Raw genomic sequence first — 21,219 nt, 5'->3', positions numbered from 1 at the left:
ATTTTTCATTACAATAATAAGAACCCAACAACTCCGAGGGTAGAGCTGTCATAAAATAATTATACCCTTGGCAGATTACTGCAATTTGGCACCGCATTGTTACATGTTCAGGGGTTCAGATGAGGTTTATAAGCAATGAGTTCTCTTGCCAGCGAAAGAACAGAAGATTGAGCCACAAGAATGTCCCAGTCTCTGCCTCTAAATAGATTTAGGAATGCTGAACTAAATAACAGAGGGAACTTGAGTATCCTCAGCGGAGTGGCCAGCTAACAGGATGTTCGGAAGACAAGGTCACCTTTGCTTTCTTTACTAGAGGAAGGAAGAAACAACAAAATAAGCATAAGCATTCTAACAAAATCTAGCAGCCTCCTATGATCCACCAGTTTTGTTGTATGCTTGGTCAGGAATCTGTGTACAGATGCAATTTAGAGACATTTGTGAAATGGCTCTTTAAGGCAAAGGTAACTTGACATCCATAATGCCCGTAATCAATGAAACTTAGAGAAAATCGTATCTAGGTCTGTCTGGGTAGCAGAGTGCTCTCTGCTCATAAAGAACTCTGCTAGTAAATTCATTTCACCTGGCAAACTAGATTTTTCTAAATAAAAAATATTAAATTCAGTACAGGAAGAGAATTTAAAGGATGTGACACTAATAGCGAAGCTGCTGCTAGCCAGGCAGTACTTTGCATTACAGAGGTTTCAGAAAATGCAGGCTTCATTTTAGTAGGACCTGGATCAGATGAGGTTGAATGCCCTGAAAAGGGGTGAGCAAAATAAGAAGGAGATGTGCTGTTTTGTTTTTGAAAGTACGCGTGGGTAGAGTGGCTCTAGGGTAACGTTTTGGCCATAAGGTTCTGCTCAGCTGACTTATAGTCCACCCAAGCCCTACCGCAATTACCCACTTCTTCTGTCTGAGACGTCACTGGAACAAGGAACTGACCAAACTAAAACAGTAAATCTACCCCAGGGACGTTATTTGGTCAGACATAACAGAATAGCTTTGATTTTTACATCACAACCCCAAACTGAGCTATTTAAATGTAAAACTTGAACAAGGATAATTCTGGATTTAATACAAGTAACTTGTATATCGCTTAGTACAACAATTCTTACAGAAGTGACCAAAAACCAGCCCATAAATGCTTAAGAAAATAATCTGCAGGCAGACGATATGTGTGCCTTGGATATAAAAATTACAGGCTATAGAGCAAAAAAACAGTTCTACCTCTACACTGCATTTAAATGACTTCAGTAACTTACGGTATCTTGGCCATTTTCATAACTCTGGATGGTGCGTAACATTTTAGAGTCTGGATGAATTACTGGTAACACAGGGGTGCCGTTCTAGCACAGACTAACGAGTCATTTCATCCCACATCTTAATAGAAAGTAAGGCTAGATTATTTTTTTTTAAGGAGAAAATTAAATCCTCTGCCCGCAATACACATATTGCCATAGCAAGAAGGTAGAGAAGAGGTCAGCTCCATTCATCTCTCTTCTGTTGAGTGATTAAACTCTAAAGCGGAGGAGATGGATTGCTTAAAACAGACATCTAGCTTAATACAGCCACAATATAGCCCATGTCCCACTCGTTTTCATGTTTCCACATAATTTTCTAGATACGGCTGCTAAGGGTAAAACATTATTTCATATCACATTCTAATTTTTCTTTAGAAAATGACTCATAGGAAGCTTTTGTTTCCCTTGTAAGCCTTCTGTTCTCTTGCACGTCTCAGTCTGGTGTAGAGCCTTGACAAATCTTTGCTGCTGCTTTGGCTTTTCCCTCTTTTCTCAGATCTGTAGTGTGTAATACATGGGGCACCTCAGGAAACCTAAATGCCCCATTCCACATTTAGCAAGACTGAGGCAAAATCACAGTTTTGAGAAGGACAACATGAAGAACTTTGGCTGGAATGATCTATGACAACAGTAACTTTGCCTCTGTCGGGAAGTGCTATAGGAAAGAAAACTGGCAGTAGGTGAAATGGGATAACTCAAGTAATTAGTGGCAATTAGTGGCAGCTGCGTGGATTGATCCATTATCAGGGGGTTGTGCAAACCCATAAACTATTACTTATGTTGTTCTAAGTGCCTTTTGTAGTTGGGCAACTTCTTCCCATTTGAACGAGACTCTGTCAGTTCTACATAACCTGAACCCCATGAACTTTTTGTCACTGAGGACGCACGAGCGAACACCAGTTCCAACAGCAAAAGAACAGGTGCCTACAGTCATTTTGTCATTTCTGCAATTTTAGAAGTAGTCACGGACTACAAAAATTAAGAACCGGTCATAAAGCCTACACCTACATTGGTCAATGATGACTTTCTCCATGTTTTCCTTCAGCTGGTTTGTGGAGTGTAAGCGTTTCACTGTGCTGTGTAACTTCTTCTCTTGCTCAGACAGTTTCTTACGTAATCTAAATATTTCTGCTTTCATCCCTTCATCCTAAATTAAGAGAAGAAAATTTTACATTAGAGCATTATAAAACAGTAGTTGGTACATTGATAAAAGCTAAATACTTTTGTACAAGAGCTCTCAAGCTTCCTTAGAGTATGGACAACATAAAGGAGTGAAACAACACTGAATGCCTGCCTCTCCACATTCACATCCCCAATGACATATGATTCTATCACATCTGCCAAGAGACAACTCCAATTCTTAGCTGGCTTTTAGTGCAATTAATTTTTCCACTAGCCTGATAAAAGTGTTAACACCAGTGCCTATTTTTGTTTTGAAACTTCTATTCCTCTCTTCTTCCCTCCCCAACTAGAAAATATAATGAAGGCCAGTGCGATGGGATCCGCCAGTACCCTGCCTGCCAGGTTCAGAACTTCCATCTTCCTTCTCCAGGGTTCTTCTAATAGTTGATGCTGCCTTTATCAAGGGGCTGAAAGGCATTGTACAAATCACCTGGACACTTTTATTGCAAAATGATTTGACAGTATCATTATTCGTGGTTCAGTTTTCACCACCAATTCCAAGTTATGAATTCTATCTTTTAAAACGGGACTATGAATAGCCCTGACATAGTCTGCCACTGTCACCGATCTGGATCCTCATGCAAACTTAAGCTTGTACATTTTTCTTGTTGTTGTGGCACTTGTTAAACAATTCCATCTTCTGGAATTTGCCCCTAGCATTTAGCTCTTCAGAACTGATTACTCACAACTCCTGTGGGGTTGAAGAGCAGGCAGTGAATGCTTGACATCTTTTAGAATCAAGCTTCAAGCGATATTTTCATAGACTGCATTTAAGACATCAGAAGCGATTTAATGTTCTTAAGCTCTCAGGATGTTGAATAACAAACTCTAGAAAAAGTCCTATGAAAGTCTTAACTAGGTGCAGTCCTGGGAACTCGGATCCCTCACATAGTGAGGTAAGATTTTGAGGAGTGGCTGATCCAGATCAAGAAGTTTGAGATCAGTATGATGGTAGAGCATTAGAAGTACCATACATACACTGAAAAAAACCCTGTGCATGTATGATATGTTCAGATACTGCCAATGTATAGTTCCCCGTATAGAATATACCCATAAGGATCCGTTTGCGAGACATCCCAAACAGGGAACTGAAATATCAGTGAAGTATATTAGACAGCACCGTTCATTTTTACTGCTTTTGTGATTTTGCACGTTAAAGGATGCTGGAAAATATCAACAAAAATATTATTAAAATTATATACACAATGTTTACTTTTCTGAAGTTGTTTTCTTCCCAGCAATGTCCTGCCTCCCTTAACAAACACATACAAAAATCTCAGTGAAAACGCATTAGATTTGGTTTAAAGCCAGAGTTTGAAACAGTTTCATTACTGAGTGGTGGTATTATGACAGTACAGATAATTCACTCCTCATTCAGTTTACTTCCATTCATTTGCATACTGCAATCCATTTTAGTTAAAATGTTATAAAACTTGTCTCAGGCTTTTGTCACACTTCTAAGAAAACATCCTATTTTACAGCTTAGGCATCAAAAACGTAAAAGGAAAACGTAGCTCCGATTACATCAAAGTTGCTGAAGTTTCTATTGTTACTAGCGTATACATAATCAAATAGAATTTGGTTCTACAACAGGGAACCCAAGCCTTTTCTTGTTGAAATGGAACGTTTGCCACCTGCCTAGGTTTCCTGAATATCGTGTAACGGGGTTAGAGATTACATCTTTAATATGAAGTATTTTGTAAACAAACACCCCACTATACAGTACAATCAGGACAGAAAGTCAGCACACACTCAGCCGGTGATGAGACCTAACTAAATCCACGTGCCTAGAGACCGGGTGTCCTGGGTTCATGCTTTCCAAAAGACTTTCCCAAACGACACGGTCCTAACTAGTGCATCGTCCTTGACACATTACAACCGTTAAAAACCACTCCAAAACCCCCCAAAATGAAGAGTAGTAATACCTGCATGCCATGAGTACCGTGTGCAGCTTTCAGTGGAAGGGAAACTCTCCAGAGCAGTTTCAGTAACCGTGCAGCCTCTTCTAAAATCTGCTGCACTGTGTGAATATTTGAGGCAAAGCTGTGCGGTGACGCCTGGTCTGGTCCCTGTATTATCGGATTAGAGACATGCTCTATTTTATGCTTAAAACTTTATGAAAATGTAATCATAATTAATGATTTAAATCCAGTTAGTATGACTTCATATTTAAAATGATGTACACGGCCATGGTGTGCCACAAAAGCTAATTTGTTAGCTTACAAGACTGCTGAATTATGCATTATCTGAGAATTTCAGGAAGGGAGGGAATTTATCCTAATCAATAACCGTGATTAATAATAGATTATATTTACTAGATTTGCTGTGCCACATGGTAATAGTTGGCAACTCTCTTCTTTCTCCATTCGCATTTTGTGTCACATTATTTGAAAGTCAAATGATTACAGACATCAATTTAAGCAATATAGATGTTTCTTCCTTAGCAGACCCTTTAAACTATTCCATTAAATGCTGAAATAACTATCAGGACACACATAAAATGTTTTTCTCTGCTGACAGATTAGAAAAACCAAATTGTAGAAATTGCATAAATGTGAAATAAAGGAGGGAAAGAATGCAAGGGGAGCAAATGAATTACCAAAGCGATGGTGATGCAGAAGGGGGAAGGGTAATGAAAGAAAAGCATTCCCAGTTCCTGCCCCATGCATCATATCATTTTAATACTTATTTAGCATCGTTATTTAACCAGAATCCTCCTGTCACATAAAATATCCCATTTGCCAAGTAGTTTGAAACTTCAGTTACGTAAAGCTTGATAGGAAACTGCAAATTGTGAAACCTACTGCTTTTATCTTTACACCAACAAAACAAGTTAAAAACTTACCGAGATTACTTTTAGAGTCATTATCAGTATTTTAACTAGGTCATTTGAAAATATATGATACTTCAGAGAGTCTTAAGTGTCATTCAGACACCATTTTAGTGTGTAAGCACACATGTTGTATCACAAAAAGAATTTCAGAATTGTTGAAGACTGCATCTTCAGTAGCTTTACTAATTATAACTAGAAAAATAAGTAGTGCAAATTTACCCATGCAGTTACAACCTTCTGGTTCTTGAAGAGCAGGGAACACGCTTCTTACAACATTGCTCTCACCACAAAATCTCAGGGGTGAAAAGGACCTGCATTAGTCACCACGCTTACTTTCCCACTCCAAGACAGGGAAGCATTATGTGTAAATTTTCAAACATTCACATAATCTGTTCTTCAAAGCACCTCCAGTAACGGTGTCTCTGAGCACCCTCCATCCCAGTCTCTCACTATCTTTACCACCGGTATGCCGTTTTAAAAGCCTGTTCCAAGCCTCTCCTGTTGAGAGTTAGGTTTCTTAGTTAATTATTAGCTGCCAAGGATACATACAGATTGTTCCTTCCCTTTTTGTGGGTAGATTTGTCTTACTCAACGCACCCGAAGTGTGCTATCGTTCACTGAATCCAGAAATTAATAATATTAAATAAGAAAAAATTAGCATAAGTAAATACTACCTGCCCTCCTGATCCTAGAGGAAAACGACTGACACTGTTCAATACAAGGCAAACATTTCATTGCTTTTAAAATTGTTAAGACAACAGCAAAAGCACCGTGACTTGATATCACTGTCTCACATGCAGGACAGAATAGGCCAGACCAGATCATTATCAGTTGTAAGGGACCTACAACAATCGCTTAGCGCAATAGCCTGAGCGCTTCTGGGCTGACCTAGTTAAATCATGTTATTACATGATGCAGGAAGGATGATACACTGTGTCTTAGAAGGCAATATTTGATCATTAATGAGATATTCAAGTTTCTAGACTAGCTGCTGATATTGCTAATGTGTTCCAACTGATACCGGAAAGTGGAAAAATATTAAAAAGCTTGGCTAATATGAAACAATCTTCATTAGCATACATCAATCATTAGTGTATACTTATCACCTGGTGTTAATAAAAGGGCTCAATACAAGTGGAGAACTTTATCGGCTGTATATCAGATTTCTTTTAACCGTCTCATATTTCCTAGGTTTACCCCAAGCTTCTTACAGAAAGCCTCCTTAAATATTTTTATCCTTATGTTACTGATACAGACCCCTAGTTTGTTAGGAAAGAAAGTCCTTTCTAAAGCATTTTAGAATTTTATCGGGGGGGGGGGGGGGCTGTTGTTTTCATTTGGCTTTTTTAGCATTTCCAGTGTAACAATCACCAGTTTCCATAGTAAAAACAAGTTATTTTCACCTCATTTCAAGTTGCAAGCAGAAGTGAGATTGCTTATTAAAGAAACAGAATTAACTAATTTATCCATACCCTCATTAACCCAGAATCACAAATAGGTGCCTACATCTAGATGAGACTTGGACTGTCAAGGCTGAGGTGTCCCGACAGAGTGCCTACTGCACCATTAACCTAGTTCATTGCTTTTGTAACCTATACATTTTGCACCTCTAGGTAAAATTCACGATACTCTTAACAGCTTTCGCTATTTACCTTTATTCCAGACTCCTGCAGTTTCATACCAGTGATCTCTCTTAGAGAAATCTCCATTTCTGCTAAGACCTGTTGCCCTTCTGAAATCTGTTTCCGCAGAGCATTATAATCCTCAATCAAGCCAAGAACGTGGCGCCCATTTTTGTCTGCCCACATACGATGTCCAGGCACAAGACGAGGGGTACATGCCGTACTGGAAGATGAGGTGCTACTGCAGTGGGAAGCTCTGTCTACATCATCTTTAGAAGCAAAGTGCGTACCTGGGAGAGAAAAATAGTTTAACTGGTTTTGACCTTACGAGTAGAACTAATTGACACTAGACTTCTCTTAATCAACAAGCCTGGGATAATGATAACACACACACTTAAGATACTTTTGGATGTACCTGTTTTCACAAGTGAAATGCAATATCTGTGCTTCTGTGGCTCACAAGTACTCCTGCCGGTAGCAGGGCATTTGCAAAGATTTTCAATACATAAAAATGGGACAAGAAAGAGCACATCAGTAGACATTAACATTCATTAAAAGACTTCCTCGGTCTGTTTCTGTTCTTTTTTTTTTTTTTGATGCTGCTGCTTTTGGACTCAGAAAGCAGGGAGAGACGGCTAATTTTCTAGTACCACACCATGTATCTTCCAATATTTACCTACATTCAACTTTGTAGCATCTACCCAAAGTTCTAGATATCTCCCAAAATCAAGTCATGTCAGAAAATCTAAAAAAAATCCAGATGAAAATATTTCCATCAACAAATGTAAACTATCCATTAACTCCACAAAAAGTATGGCACTTTTCACAGCTATACCATACTAAAGATCTGTATTCTCCCCTCTTCAAACCTTCCAGATACCCTAGTACCTCTGAGTAAAGACTGATCACAGGACATCTGAGTAAAGACTGATCACAGGACATCTAGAAAGCTAACAAATTCATCCGCTGACATTCTGAAGAGTCTTTCTGGTTTGTATCAAACCAAACTATTATAACTCTATTCATCATTTTCTCAAAGACATAATGAGATCCTCCAGCTCTTACCTACTCTGCCTGATGCAGGCCAAATGCAACATCTAGGATTCTATCTAGAAACTAAGCAGGACTGCAGTTTGGGGATACCGATAGCACAGATTCCCTACGATAGGTGTTCCACACCAACTTGATGATGACTGGCCCTAAAGAACCATCCCCATATGACTCTAATTTAGTGTTCGAGTACAAAGTGCACAGGGAAGGGTAGCAACCTGTAAGTGTTATCTGCTACATTCTGTGTCTTTCTTGTGCAGAGTAGCATGGAGTTATTCACACTCTGTATTTCATCTGAATAGGATTCTGATTGGACACGATGCACCTACAAACGCAGCACGGTGGTAAAAAGCCCTGTTATGCCTGAGCTCTCACACTAATCTCTGGCTGGTGTCATTTGCTTTGTGTTGTACACAAGATTTAGGTATGCACGTTCAGGTGAAGTGCATGGACCCAAAAAGCCCCATTATTATTAGTTCCCACAGCACAATGTACACCTGTACAGGGAGCAAGAAGTGGCTTTATGCCGTAGTACAGAAAGGTGTTACTATGCAGAGTATTTCAGCAGCAAGGAAGCACTTTCTTGTGCCCTCTGCATCCCACATCTATCTATATCGAGACATATCTAACCTTGAGAGTAAACACTCCATTTCCCCTGATTTGCTAGAACAATATCACTTAACAGTGATTGGAATAAAGGTGAAATATTCCTCAAGGGCAAAAAGGGGTCAACTGATTTATATAAAGACTGTTTAGTGCACTTATTGATCATTCTTGAGTAATACATACTCACCCTTAGGAAACACTATAGAACTCTGCATTAAAAAAAGAACCCCCGGGTAAGCAAAATGTGTGACAATTTAACATAGGCATCCTTCCATCCTGGAGACTGTCTGCAAATGCTTTTCATGAATGAGAAGGAAGTGACGGTTGGAGGCTGTAAGACAGCGCAGTGTGCATTTTACCTCCTCATGCACTAATAGCTCTAACAGGAAAGGGATTTGAAAGGCTGACGTGCAGCTCCCAATCGTACAGCTGACGTTGCATAAGGCTTTAAGAGCATCTTTAAAGAACAAAGCACAGGTTCTGCAGGGTAGCAAAAGGATGTATGGCACAGTACCATTCATTGCTGCATAATGCTGAGATCCTTGTTTGAAGAGATAGTTGATATTCACAGCTGATGCTGATCCCACTTCCTCTCTCTTTCCTTTTGAAAGCTGTTCCTCTAATTTTTCATGCAAAGACTTGTTTGTCTCTATGCTTCTTTCAAGCTGCACTCGCAAACTCTGTATTTCAGTCAATAGTTCATGTAAGTCAAGTGGATTATTCTGATCTTTTCGGAATTCTTCCGATGCATCACATCTGGGATCTGAGACAATTTCAAAAGAAACATTTAAGATCTTTAACAATTAAAATAATATTAGCTGTTATCAGAATGCTGAGCAAGTAAATTACAGCCAGCTTTATCCTCAATATTAAGAATTAGCTACAAACAGTATTAAGATAATGGCTTGACAAAGAAGCATGTCTTAATTGCTTCTGTCCTTGAAAGATTTAAAGAGCCAAAAATTATTTTTTACTTTGTCCATAAAAGCTAATAAGTCTCACGCCAAAAGGAATAAACATAATAAAAAGAAAACAAGGAGGATTTACAAAAATTGAAGTGCCTTAATGCATAGTCTGGGGAAGTAAAAAGGAAAGGGTAATCTCAGTGTGGAGGAGAGAAGGAGCAGAACTGGAAGTGTAAATTTTATAAGCAGAAATGAAAAGAAAACAGTGATCACCTGGCAACCAGAGGAACAAATATGAACCTGAAAAAAGCAAGGGTTGTATTTTGTCTTTTCATAAGAGGAGATCAGCACACAAACAATTCTATGTATTCTTTCATGCTGAAATCAAACTCTTCTCCTGACAGTGGGTAGGGGATCAACTGCACGAGGAGAGTGCCACTGCTCTCATTAAAGTACCAGTTCTGCGAGGAGCTTTACTTACATCCCTGAGCCAACTTTGGCTTAAAGCCTTGCACCAGCAGGGCTCTTGTGCTGCAGCTGGGCACAAAATGCAGTGAGGGTAGGGTATATAATTAAAGCACAAGGAAAAAAAAAAACAACTTTTACAAGAATTTCCAATGGGAAATTCACTGGATCCTGTAACAAGCATGTAGCAATGAACAGCATTCCACGTTTTTACCTAACCATGCCAGCACTATGTGCTGGTACAGCTTCTTTAAAAGGGTAGGAAGAAGTCACATAAGTCTCTTTCCTGGCCCTCACCTTTAGCAACAGAAAAGTAGAGAGGAAATTATTAAACACTTCATTCAGAAAGCAGTGCCAGCACTTCTCGCCAGCCTCAGGGAGAGGACACTGCCCCCCTCTTCAGAGGAGAAAGCACAAGGTACTTGAGTAAGCACCACCTGTGAGGACGGTACAGCAGTATTTAGATGACAAGTAAATACCTAAGGCTTATCCAGCCTGAGCCATTGAATCTTCAGTATTTGGGTTTAGCTTAGCTAAGAAGATAAAGGAAACTTTAGTGTGCCTAGTCAGAAAGCCTCACACATTTCAGCCTCGCAGTCATGCTCCTAAGTAAAAAGCAGCATTTTATCAAGTTGTCCATTCTATTTTGCATAGCAGACATGAGTAGAGACAAAGAAACAGCGACCCAGCCCTGCTATCCCTTGGCAAGGTCATAGTCAGAGAGGGAAGGGTTGCAAGGGCCAAGGGTATAGAAGTAATTGTGCCTTTATACCTGTCCTCTTCCTCCTTGCTTCTTCCAGCTTTTCATAAACCTTGATCTCAGTTCGGAGTGACTGCACTAACTTCTCATTTTCAGAAAGCTGATGCTGCTTCCCATTAATTTCCGTTTGCATCCTGTTAAGTCCCAACAAATGGCCAAGTTAAAAGCTAAATTCTTACATTTTGTTTCGAAATGTAAAACCCATTCCCCTTTCCTCCATAATTCTTCTCTTGCCTTTTGAATATATCCATGCACTTTGATGTTCCATGGCTATGGCTAAAGACACGCTTGTCACATTGACAATTTTCTGCTCTAAATGAATGTCTAAATGTGGATAGAATCAATACCTGTTTAATTCGTTACGACTGCTGTAGATTTGACATGTCAGATATCTGGTTTCATCCTCCTTTTGGCCAATTTGTTTTTGCAACCTTTCATTTTCTTTCTTGATGCATTCATAATCCTCATGAAGATGCTCAATGAGTGCATTCTTTTTAGAAAGAGATTCTCTTAACTTTTCATTTTCCTTTTGTTTATCTGAAACAAGAAGAAACACAAGGTATCTGCAATGCCCACAACCCGCTTTTCAACAAAAAACAACTGTCAGACAGTAACAGCTGCTCTTGTGAGTTTTAGGTTTTCAGTATTTCAATTTTCTAATGACTTTTGGTAGATGCATTGTCTATAACATGCAACATTTAACCCCAGGACTCACAAAGCCTCAAGAAAAACTTGTGTAAAACCTTATATGCCAAATGTCCCCGACACCCCTTGATAAGAAGGATCATATTCAACAACTAGAGTTAGCGGGATCCCAAAGCAGGTACAGGAATTTTGACAATCCTCATAAAACGATGGAATTTATTTCTCTTTAGGAAGAAAAGAACTCAGAGTTGTTCTAGGGCGTGTTATATCCATGTTCCTCTTTATCTCACAGAAATCCCTTTGTCCTCTCCCTCCTATAGCCCTTATAACAGTGTCTTAAGCTGCTTTTACGAACCCAGTTGGTGAGCGGGTGGATTTCTTGGGGGAAAAGAAGAGGGAAGAGTTCTAAAATTCTCTTTTCACAGATGTGAAAACCAGGAATATTTAAAATTAATCTCAGAGATCACAAATACTTCCAGATGGATTCCCCCAGTTCTGTTCTCTTATAAAGTGTTTACCAACAGAAGATGACTCGCCCTGCCCAGTCAACCTCGTGCCGCAGACTTCTGAACCTTCTGAACTCTGCTGCACTGAGTAGTTTCATTTGCAGCAATAATACGATCCTATGGCTTTTTTCTTTCTTTCTTTTTTTCTTTTTTTTTTAAGAGAGCTTCAGAATGGAAGCATTTGGAAAACAGGAGCAAGAAAATAGCAATAAAAAACACAGGGGGGAAAGGATAAAAAAATAGTATAAAAGGAATGAATGCAAAAAGAAGAATGGAGAAACTGAAGTGAATATCAAATGGAAAGTGCTACAAATAGAAAGAAAGAGCATTACTGTTACTGCTTTATCATTCTTAACCCCAGTTTTAATACTTACGGTTGAGCATGGAATTTCAGGGATGGGAAGGATGGTTAGGTCAGTTTAATGAATTGACTGCTAATATTTTATTGTTTCCTGATCTGAAATGAGTTGCAGTCTATTCCTGTAAAGCACAGTTTCACATTTTTACCTCTGGATCCTTTCGCTAGCGCTGCATTCAGAACTTGATTTTGCTTCCTCAGGAAATGTATTTCAGAAGTCAAGGAATTATGCTGCTCTGAGCCATGGATAAAAATGTTTGCAGAACCTATATATATATACATAAAAGATGATTTATGAGTCATCTCGAGGTCATTAAAGATTAAACTTTCTAGAGAAGAACAATTTAAAAAATTGCAGGAAAACATGTTATGAAAGATATTTCTCCCCTACATATTTTGAAGGTTATCCCTACAGGCTGCAAGGCAGTTGAGATTAATGCCAAGTAATCCAAAGCCCCGAATCACAAGTACCTCTCATTACTGGGCAACTATTATCAAAATTGCAAAATTATCCCTGGCAATCTCTACCTATCAGATAAAATTCTAACAGGACAAAAGGCTGGAGTATTTTGTGACATCGCTGTTCTTCAAAAAGAATGCAAACTGTAGGAAGGTTTACCATGTATTTCAGTCTTCCTCCATTCATGCTGTGTTGTATTCAGTGACACCACTGCAGAGGAGCAGTACGTTCTACAAACTGGCCAAGGGTGGTAATGTAGGTAGCAACATAAACAGAATCATAGAGTAGTTTGGATTGGAAGGAACCTTAAAGATCATCCAGTTCCAACCACCTGCCATGGGAAAGGACTCCTCCCACTGGATCAGGCTACCCGAGGCCCATCCAGCCTGGACTTGGACACCTCCAGGGATGGGGCAGCCACAACTTCCCTGGGCAACCTGTCCAGTGCCTCACCACTCTCGCAGTGAAGAAATTCCTCCTTATGTCTAATCTAAATCTGCCCCTCTCCAGTTTACAGCCATAGTTCATAGTCTGGTAGACTATAGTTGATAGTCTGGTTACCACTTGTTACCGCACCAGTCTAGAACACAAGGCTTGAGTCACTGTCTTGGATTACAAACTGACACCGCATTTATGATCAGAGGGATGAAGATTCATCCCTCTTAAATTTAGGTACCCAAAATTAAGATAACTGAGCGTTGATCAGTGTTTAGATAACCAGTGTTAATCAACCATTAATAGTCATGGGGAGAAACAGGCACATCCGGAGAGCGACTCATCCAGTGCATCCTCTCCACACCTCTCTGCGGATGAGATGCCCTGTCCTCCAAAGAGACACACTTCTCTCCAGTGCCTTCATGAGAAGCTCTGAGTAACAAGTACAGATTTAGATGTCTAACTTTTAGGAACTTAAGGGTGATATATCCTACTCTGAGGATCTTATCTCGTGCTAGTCATGTGAATATAAGTGTTAAATCATGTACCTGGTCAAACTCTGGCCGAGGTAATCCTCATAATGTACTGTATTTAAGCTACTCATCCCACAGTGATGTGTGATGTTACAGTGCATTCTGAGAAGTGCCACCTTCCACTCTCAAGGTGACTGCCTCTGAAATGCAAGTCAAGTAATTGTTATTGCCCTTTATAACCTGCTTATAGTCAGTAAAGCACTTCAGGACCCACTGGAATTAACACTACTATCAAAAGTATTTTTCAGTTGATTGGTTATCGCAGTATCTCCTACACTTTAAAGCTTGAGATAACCACGAGTGTCACCTATTTGGTTAATAGAGAAATAACCAGCTGGCAAAAAAATTAGCTGGATGTATGAGGAGGATGCCTTTCAGCTCTGGCAATTCAATTCAATTTGATGTGCTGCACTTCCTCTGAGTAATCTCATTTTATTGTAATCCCAATTGAAGCTTTTACTCACTACCTAACTGGGATGTAGTGTGCCATGATACGCACCTCTTGTCATTACTGAAAGACTCAAAGGCTCTAGAAGCCTGGCACTAATGGCATTTTACTATCTATATGTTAAAGAGTTGAGGTAGCTATGTGAACTCAAAAGGCTTTTCCCTTTCAGATTCTAACAAAGCAATTCAACTTGAAGTGGCAAGGCTTGATGGTCTCATCTTGATTCTAATTTAATTTATTGCCCATCACCCAGCTTTATCCTATTTGAAAAGTTATGCTATCATACTCCTACTGAAAGGCTTTAGAATATAACTACTAGTTATCTTACATAAAAAGGGATAATGTAGAGCCAGTGGTAACAAGGCCAACAATCCTGCAATTTGACCCACTACCGAGACTGCTACTTCTGTGCAGAACCCTGCTGACATCAATTATGCTCTCTGCAGATGCAAAAGTCCATCTAACCAGGGTAAAGTGGAGCATCAAGGCGTACAATTGCAATGCACTTGAGTTTTCATTATGTTTTGTGCTGAAAAAGTGAGTGCTAAGGAAGCGTACCTTGAAGGTTTCAAAGGAAGCACTGACTGAAAGACAGGCGCTATTGAAAATCACAGCAAAGGGGAAGGGAATATTCATTCTCAGGTAAAGCAAAATAAAGGCATACTAAAGGTGACAATAAGCCTGAGTAGATACATTAGCGACTTATGGGTTAAAAAAAAAAGCAAACAAAACCACCTTTTAATGTTGACTGCTATTAATCACATTGGAAACCTAGGAAACTCAAAATTAAACCTTTGATTTTATTTTGAAGCCTAACATTTGAAATGATTGAAGCAATTATTTTAGTTCTACTTCCACTGCAAACCTCAGCTCTGTAGTAACGATGTACTCATTACCAGCACTTGAGTCATTTATAGAATACTAGAAGCCCAGAGCTATTTAAATACTTAGAAAATCTAAATATTAAAAACGGCAGGGCAAAAATAGTGGGCAGATGTGTGTATATACATCCACATAAATTTATCAGACAGGAATAATTCTATGCATTACCTTTGGTTCAGCAAACAACTCAACATCACAAGAATTTAACAGGCTCTCATCAACAGTAAAGTATGTTACAACTTGGTTTTGTTTTTCAAAGGAATACAAAACTAAAGAACTATTAAGTTAAAGGAAAAAAATTGTTGTGAATTATTATGTCCCAAAGCTAAAATCTGCTTCAATTTCACTTAGGAACCTCTTTTTATAATTAAAGTTCAAAAAAGCCCACCTATTAGAGGAAAAAGGAGCATCATTACTAGAAGAAGAAATACACACAACTGAAAACATGAAAGAGAGTTTCAAAATGCAGAGAAACAGGAAGCACTGATAGAACACAATAACAAAAGGACCTGCTTAACAAGTAGTTGCTTTTTTCTTTCCCAATTTTCTCCTCTATGCATTGGCAGATGCTCTAAGGCAAGAAGAAGACAGATGGAAAGCATAAGACAGTTTATAAAGAAAATATACTTTCACTGCATTAATGGATGCCCTTGCCAGAATCTTTATGAAGCTGTAAAAGAGTTGGAAGTGTTTCAGTGTGGTTATTTCACGAGAACACCATGCCTTTCCAGCAGTGTAAATACTTCATGAATGAAAGGGATGCTTTTTATACACCTTTCCATCACCGTAAACTATTCCTGAAAGCGAACTGCCATTTACAGGTAGTCTCCATTTAAACAGCAAGAGAAATGGATCATGGGGATGATGTAAAACATAATGAATCCAATGTCAATATTAGTGAAACGGAGTAAGAGCAAAGCATATTTATTGCCTGCTTCTACTCTGAGTAATATTGCATATTAATCTATTGTCCCATAGGGGAAAAGGTGGGAAGGAGAGCAAGAACACAGCAAAGTGGAAAAGTACACCTGGTGCGGTGTGCTTGGAAAGGCACTACAGAAGAACCCTTAGTGAAAGCCTGGCTACCTTCTTGTGAAAAGTTTTCAACGCAGAGCTTGGCTTTCTGAACACTAGCAACAGAGAGCAGTGACTCTGAATTTGCATACCTATTTTTAGTATTTTCCATCCACTGCTTTATATTAGAGTTTGGAATGAAAACCAGCTCTACGTTAAAATTTCCATCAGTTTCTGTCAGGTATTTCTCATTAAAAACTCACGATGTCATTTTCTGTAGGACACATTTATCACACCAATCAATTCAAATGACAAGCTGAACGCCACGGCCCAGGTTCTGTCTTACAAATATTTTGTCCCTGTATGTAAACACAAGCTGGGTTTAAAGCAGTCATAAAATTGCAGAGAAGGCATCTTCAACAGCCCTGTTAGCAGTGGTGCTGTATTCACCACCCTGGGTAACAGAGAGAGGGGATAGGAAAGCTAATTCCACAACATTTCTACTTTAGATCCATAGCAGCGGTGTAGTTTAGAGCAAAGCCTCTCCTCCTCCGTTCATACCGAGTTCAGGTCCCACTGAAATTATGCTGATAAAATGGGCTTTCTCTCTGCAACTGCTCCTGGCTGGACACAGCAGAGAATTAAAAGAGGGTGACAATCTACAATCCAAGACCGTGGTAACAATAATGATATCCCAAAGGGTAATGGGGGAAAGGTCTGTTTGCTGATAACAGAACTAGAAGACTCGTTCAACTTTCCAGATGAAATTCAACCGTGGTATCACCAGTTGTCATCAAACTACCTGCTAGTACTGTTCCTTTAGCGATAGGCACACTTGTAGGTTTGAGGCTGCGTGGGGTACCTGTATCCCATAAAAGATTTAAGCATTGGTACTGCATACACTCCAAGCAATGGACTCAAGGAAGAGGCACATTAGATCTGTATTTATGCCACTCTACAAGCACGGAAAAGCTATGTCTGCTGATGGTGCTTGAGATGGTGCTTGAGAGACAGCAGTGTTCAGAGAAAGGCACATCATCTTCCAACTGTAAAGGGGTGTGGTTTATTCCAAAAAGCACACAAAAACATTTCCAGCAGCATTTGATCCCTCAGGCTTTAGGCAGGAAAGGTGGATTTAATGTGTCAGGAAATAAATTCTTACCTTGATCTGGCTCCTTATCTGTCACTTGTCTCTCAAGCTGCTTCCTCAGCCTCTCGTTAGTTTTTATGGAGTATTCTAACCGTTGTCTCAGGATTCGAATTTCTTGCAGATGCTCCATTAATAACTCTAAATAAACCAAGAGTCCACTTCTTACTTAGAGTAAACGATTGTATTCCAGTATACTGTGTACCCCTGTCAAATCTAGCATGCATTAATACTAAAAAAATATACAGAGCTGTTCCAAATAACAGACAGTAAATATCCGACTCCACAGCTGCCTTTTTCCATACAGTGCCCAAATTGTGCAGTGAGTGAAAAATCCCTCTCTGCATTTTAACCTGAGCAATGCTTCAGTGTTAAGACTTTTTAAATTTCTTCTTCTTACAAAATTGTAGTAGATAACAATTTTGCCTAATTAAAACGTTCCCCAATCTGGGAAACTAATCCAAAGTACTGCAATGCAGCTTCACATTCAGGCTCACACACCACTGTGTAGATTTTTCCTTATAACAATAGGAAGCTTACCAGAGTAACTCAGATATAAATTTGACTTTGACTTACACAATGCATACAATAATAAATAAATCTCTTCTATCAAGTTTCATTACTGTACCTTTTCCTTCTTGCTTTGCCATTCTACAATTTTTCTTCCATTGGCTGTAAGTTTCAGCTTTACTCAGGAACTTATCAGTTCTAACTGTCACAGTCTTATTTGTCAGTTTATCCATGTCACACAGCCCTGGTTTACTCTGCAATATTTTTCTCCTGAACAGTACGTACTATCTCAGCTATTAAATTTTCATTGTTGCCTATAACAAACTACTGCATCACTTGTGCTTAGTGAAACTATCCAGGTCAAACATGACACCACTTATTAATTATGCAGCACTTACAATTCTCAAGGAAACACAACACCGGCTTTTATAAAATTAGAAAATCTCTCTTTTTCAATGTAATAATCTCTTGACAATTGTCTGTTTCCCCCTTATAACTTGTCTATTTAAAGACCGTCTGGAGTACTGTAAAAGACGATAGTTTAAAACAACACAGACACAAGATATCATAGTTAATTTTGTTTCAAACAGGAGGCAGTTCAAATCGTTGTCATCTCTGTACGCCTTATTACCGAAATTGCAATGATTATGCAAGATACTGGAAAGCTGAAGCAGACAAACATTCTTCATTATTTCTTAATTAGTTCCCTTGTGTCTTATTTATCACATTTTTCGCAATATCTAGTGAATCTTCAGTGGGAAAAAAATCACCTGGGGGAAACTTGTTTGGCAGAAGCGCCAGCGTGCCATGCTGTCCTTCCAGGTCATGCCTGAGCTCCGGTGATCCAAGAGATGACTGTTCTGACAAATCAAAGTCAGACAAGCTATGAAGAGCAGATGGTACAGGTGATTCATCCTTCAGTTGCTGGTACCTTGTGGTGTTCTTCTCGTTATCCCTTTTGTGCCAAACAGAATGTTTTAAATTACAAAAATTATTTTATTGCTTTGGAAGCATGAACAGAGAACTTGGTGTCAAATGTATCGGACACAGGTAAAGCCTGGGAATACGTGTACAGAAGGTGAGAAACCACTACACATCACAGCTATATCTCAAGATTGAAATTCAGACCTTACTCAAGGCAGCAGGAATAATCACCGGATCTCCAGCCTAGGGTTCATATTCCAGCGCGAGGCAGTCGCCTCCATGATCAGGGGACCTCAAGCTGCCTTGAACAGGCAGCTGAGGATTTCTGTAGCACAGAAGAACCCCCGGCTGGCATAAAACCAACATATGCAGCACAACACCACCTGCTCTCTTCACCTTCAGCATAAGAGGGTTTTGAGAATTGTACTTCAGTGATCCTGAGCCAGCCCCCAAGGTCGTGGGAACAGAAACAGTGTCTCACTCCCCCTCCTCGCAGCCGCAATTAGGATTGTATCTGAACGTTCACAACAGTGTATTATAGCACACGTTTTGTTTGTTCATGAAGGGAGCAATCCTGGTAGCATGATGCTTCCCTTCATTATCTCAGCTGTTTGCTGAGAAGTGGGGAAAAAAGCCTTAGGTTTCTATGGATATTTTATGAACAACATGAACATTAATGAAATAGGCCACACAAGCCAAAAAGCAAAGCAGTGGAAACATGGAGCTGCAAACCATGGAGCATCCTTATCAACTTATCAAACTGTATACCTCATAAACATTCAGTTGCACTCTTACCTTTGAGCCAATTCATAAAGTACAGTAACTTCTGCGCCTACTGATTCTCCTGCAAAGAAGAAATATCTGATTAAAAATAGATACTGAGAATTACACTCTTTTCCATTCCATGTTAAACTATTTTAATATAGAAAGGTAAATTAATGAGAAATTAGAAAAGTTAACAGGTACTCAACACATTGGGTGTTAATGTCAAATGCTGTACATCAGCAGAACTATTTATAGCCCAGCAACAAAGCAATAGCTTTCTCTGGAGTTCAAACAAAATGACTAGGAATCACAGACATGAGGTTTTCCAGCTTTGGTGTTTTAGTTAGCATATGTTTGTAAAATATGGTGCTATGTGGCAAAAGGATTAGAGGTACATACGATTACTTCTTCAGTAAAATTGGTATAAAACAATTCCATCTCACTTGGATTTTGTCCACGCAGAGGCAGGCTAACCAGTTATCCTTAATACAGAGGCACAGACAGGATTTTGCCTGCAACATTCTCCACGGGATAGTGTGTGAGCACAAGCACAATCGAGTGCAAGACACACCGATATTGAATAAGGCAAAGAGAGCTTCGTGGTGTCACCTTGGGTCTCCATATTTTAATTTTTTTATGCAATTAAGCAAAAGCAGCAGGCAAGAGCTGCACAGCTGAAATTCCAGGGGAATGAACTGAAGGTCAGGATGGAAATGCAGAGACAGACGGTTGTTTATGCTGCTTCTTTACAGTCAATTCTTAGTACGCTGGATGTTCTTTATAACCCTACAAACATCATTTTATTTTAATGTGTGATTCAATGCAACACCATTGTGTTAGATATATTGAATTGTCTCGGTTGTCAGTGACTTTTCACAGTATATAGAATACCATCTGTTGGTTTGGGGCATTTTTTAAAGGCATTTAATGTTTATTCACTACACAGTCTTCTCATTTGTGATGCAAGGAATCTCTGTAGCCACTGAAATCATTGAATACACTCAATCTTTTATTACACTGCTATGACACGCTAGCTGCAACACCTTTTTCTCACATACAGCTCCTTTATACGAGCAATCAAAACTGCAACAGGCTGCCACTATCTTTAATGAAAGGCAGAATACAGACCATTTTATGGCTGGGCCCTGGATGTTTCTGAACAAAGTGATCTTCTAAAACCAATTTCAGGGAGACAGTGGGGCAGGGGCCCTATTTCAGGCCACCTCAAGTGTTTCACTGAAGATGTCAGTTTTGCAGCTGACATCTGTGGAAGCACTGCTAGTTGTGTGGGTCAGAAAGAGCAACACTTGTGACAATAGGAAAAGGGTTTTGGTTTTTTTTACCGAATTTCACTCACGTGAGCATCCCTTTTCCATCGCTTTGTGGCTCAATTACTTCAAACTACGGACTGAAGGCGATACAAATGATAGATGTTTGTTCTTTGACAAATGTCAATTTTGATGCTTGTTTTACGAAACACGGATGCATTTCAGCTCTGTATTATGAAAGCTATCATGCTTGTCCTAACCAGCTAGACTGTTCGGCAGCAAGATGCAGGTGTCTTAGGAAAACAATTAGAAATGTTGGGAATAATATATCTCCTGATATGGTCTCGTTTCTTAAAGGTTTAAGGCTTTGCCTTTCCAACTTAATGCTTTGCTAAACAACAGGTGGGGAGCTGGGATAGGCAGTCATAGGACAAGAGCATTTTCAGGTGTGTAAGCTCCCATGGAGTACTATAGGATCAGTTCTTTCACTCTAAAAGCACAGCTCAGATCTCTGCACTGCATTAACCCTTCTTGCAAGCGACTGCACTTTAGGGGAAAAATATCAGGAACCTGTAATTTTTTCTTTTTAGTTAAACATAG

The 21,219-nt window shown here is 39.3% G+C and overlaps 1 protein-coding gene across 1 annotated transcript in view; it reads right to left on the bottom strand.

Annotated features, from left to right (window-relative positions):
• CDK5RAP2 (CDK5 regulatory subunit associated protein 2) overlaps positions 1 to 21,219 on the bottom strand; it is an 84,245-nt gene that overhangs the window by 2,418 nt on the left and 60,608 nt on the right. Inside the window, exons 27-37 of the mRNA XM_054084221.1 lie at positions 19,382 to 19,430; positions 18,433 to 18,617; positions 17,168 to 17,293; positions 12,383 to 12,499; positions 11,072 to 11,261; positions 10,737 to 10,858; positions 9,111 to 9,357; positions 7,354 to 7,439; positions 6,969 to 7,228; positions 4,409 to 4,552; positions 2,310 to 2,448 (exon numbers count right to left, since the gene is read on the bottom strand). Coding sequence (XP_053940196.1) covers positions 2,310 to 2,448; positions 4,409 to 4,552; positions 6,969 to 7,228; positions 7,354 to 7,439; positions 9,111 to 9,357; positions 10,737 to 10,858; positions 11,072 to 11,261; positions 12,383 to 12,499; positions 17,168 to 17,293; positions 18,433 to 18,617; positions 19,382 to 19,430 — 1,665 coding nt within the window. The remainder of the gene's footprint in view (positions 1 to 2,309; positions 2,449 to 4,408; positions 4,553 to 6,968; positions 7,229 to 7,353; positions 7,440 to 9,110; positions 9,358 to 10,736; positions 10,859 to 11,071; positions 11,262 to 12,382; positions 12,500 to 17,167; positions 17,294 to 18,432; positions 18,618 to 19,381; positions 19,431 to 21,219) is intronic.

This window comes from Cuculus canorus, chromosome 19, assembly GCF_017976375.1.
Source record: "Cuculus canorus isolate bCucCan1 chromosome 19, bCucCan1.pri, whole genome shotgun sequence".
NCBI classification, from domain to species: Eukaryota; Metazoa; Chordata; class Aves; order Cuculiformes; family Cuculidae; genus Cuculus; species Cuculus canorus.
This window is presented reverse-complemented; position numbering and strand designations above follow the sequence as displayed.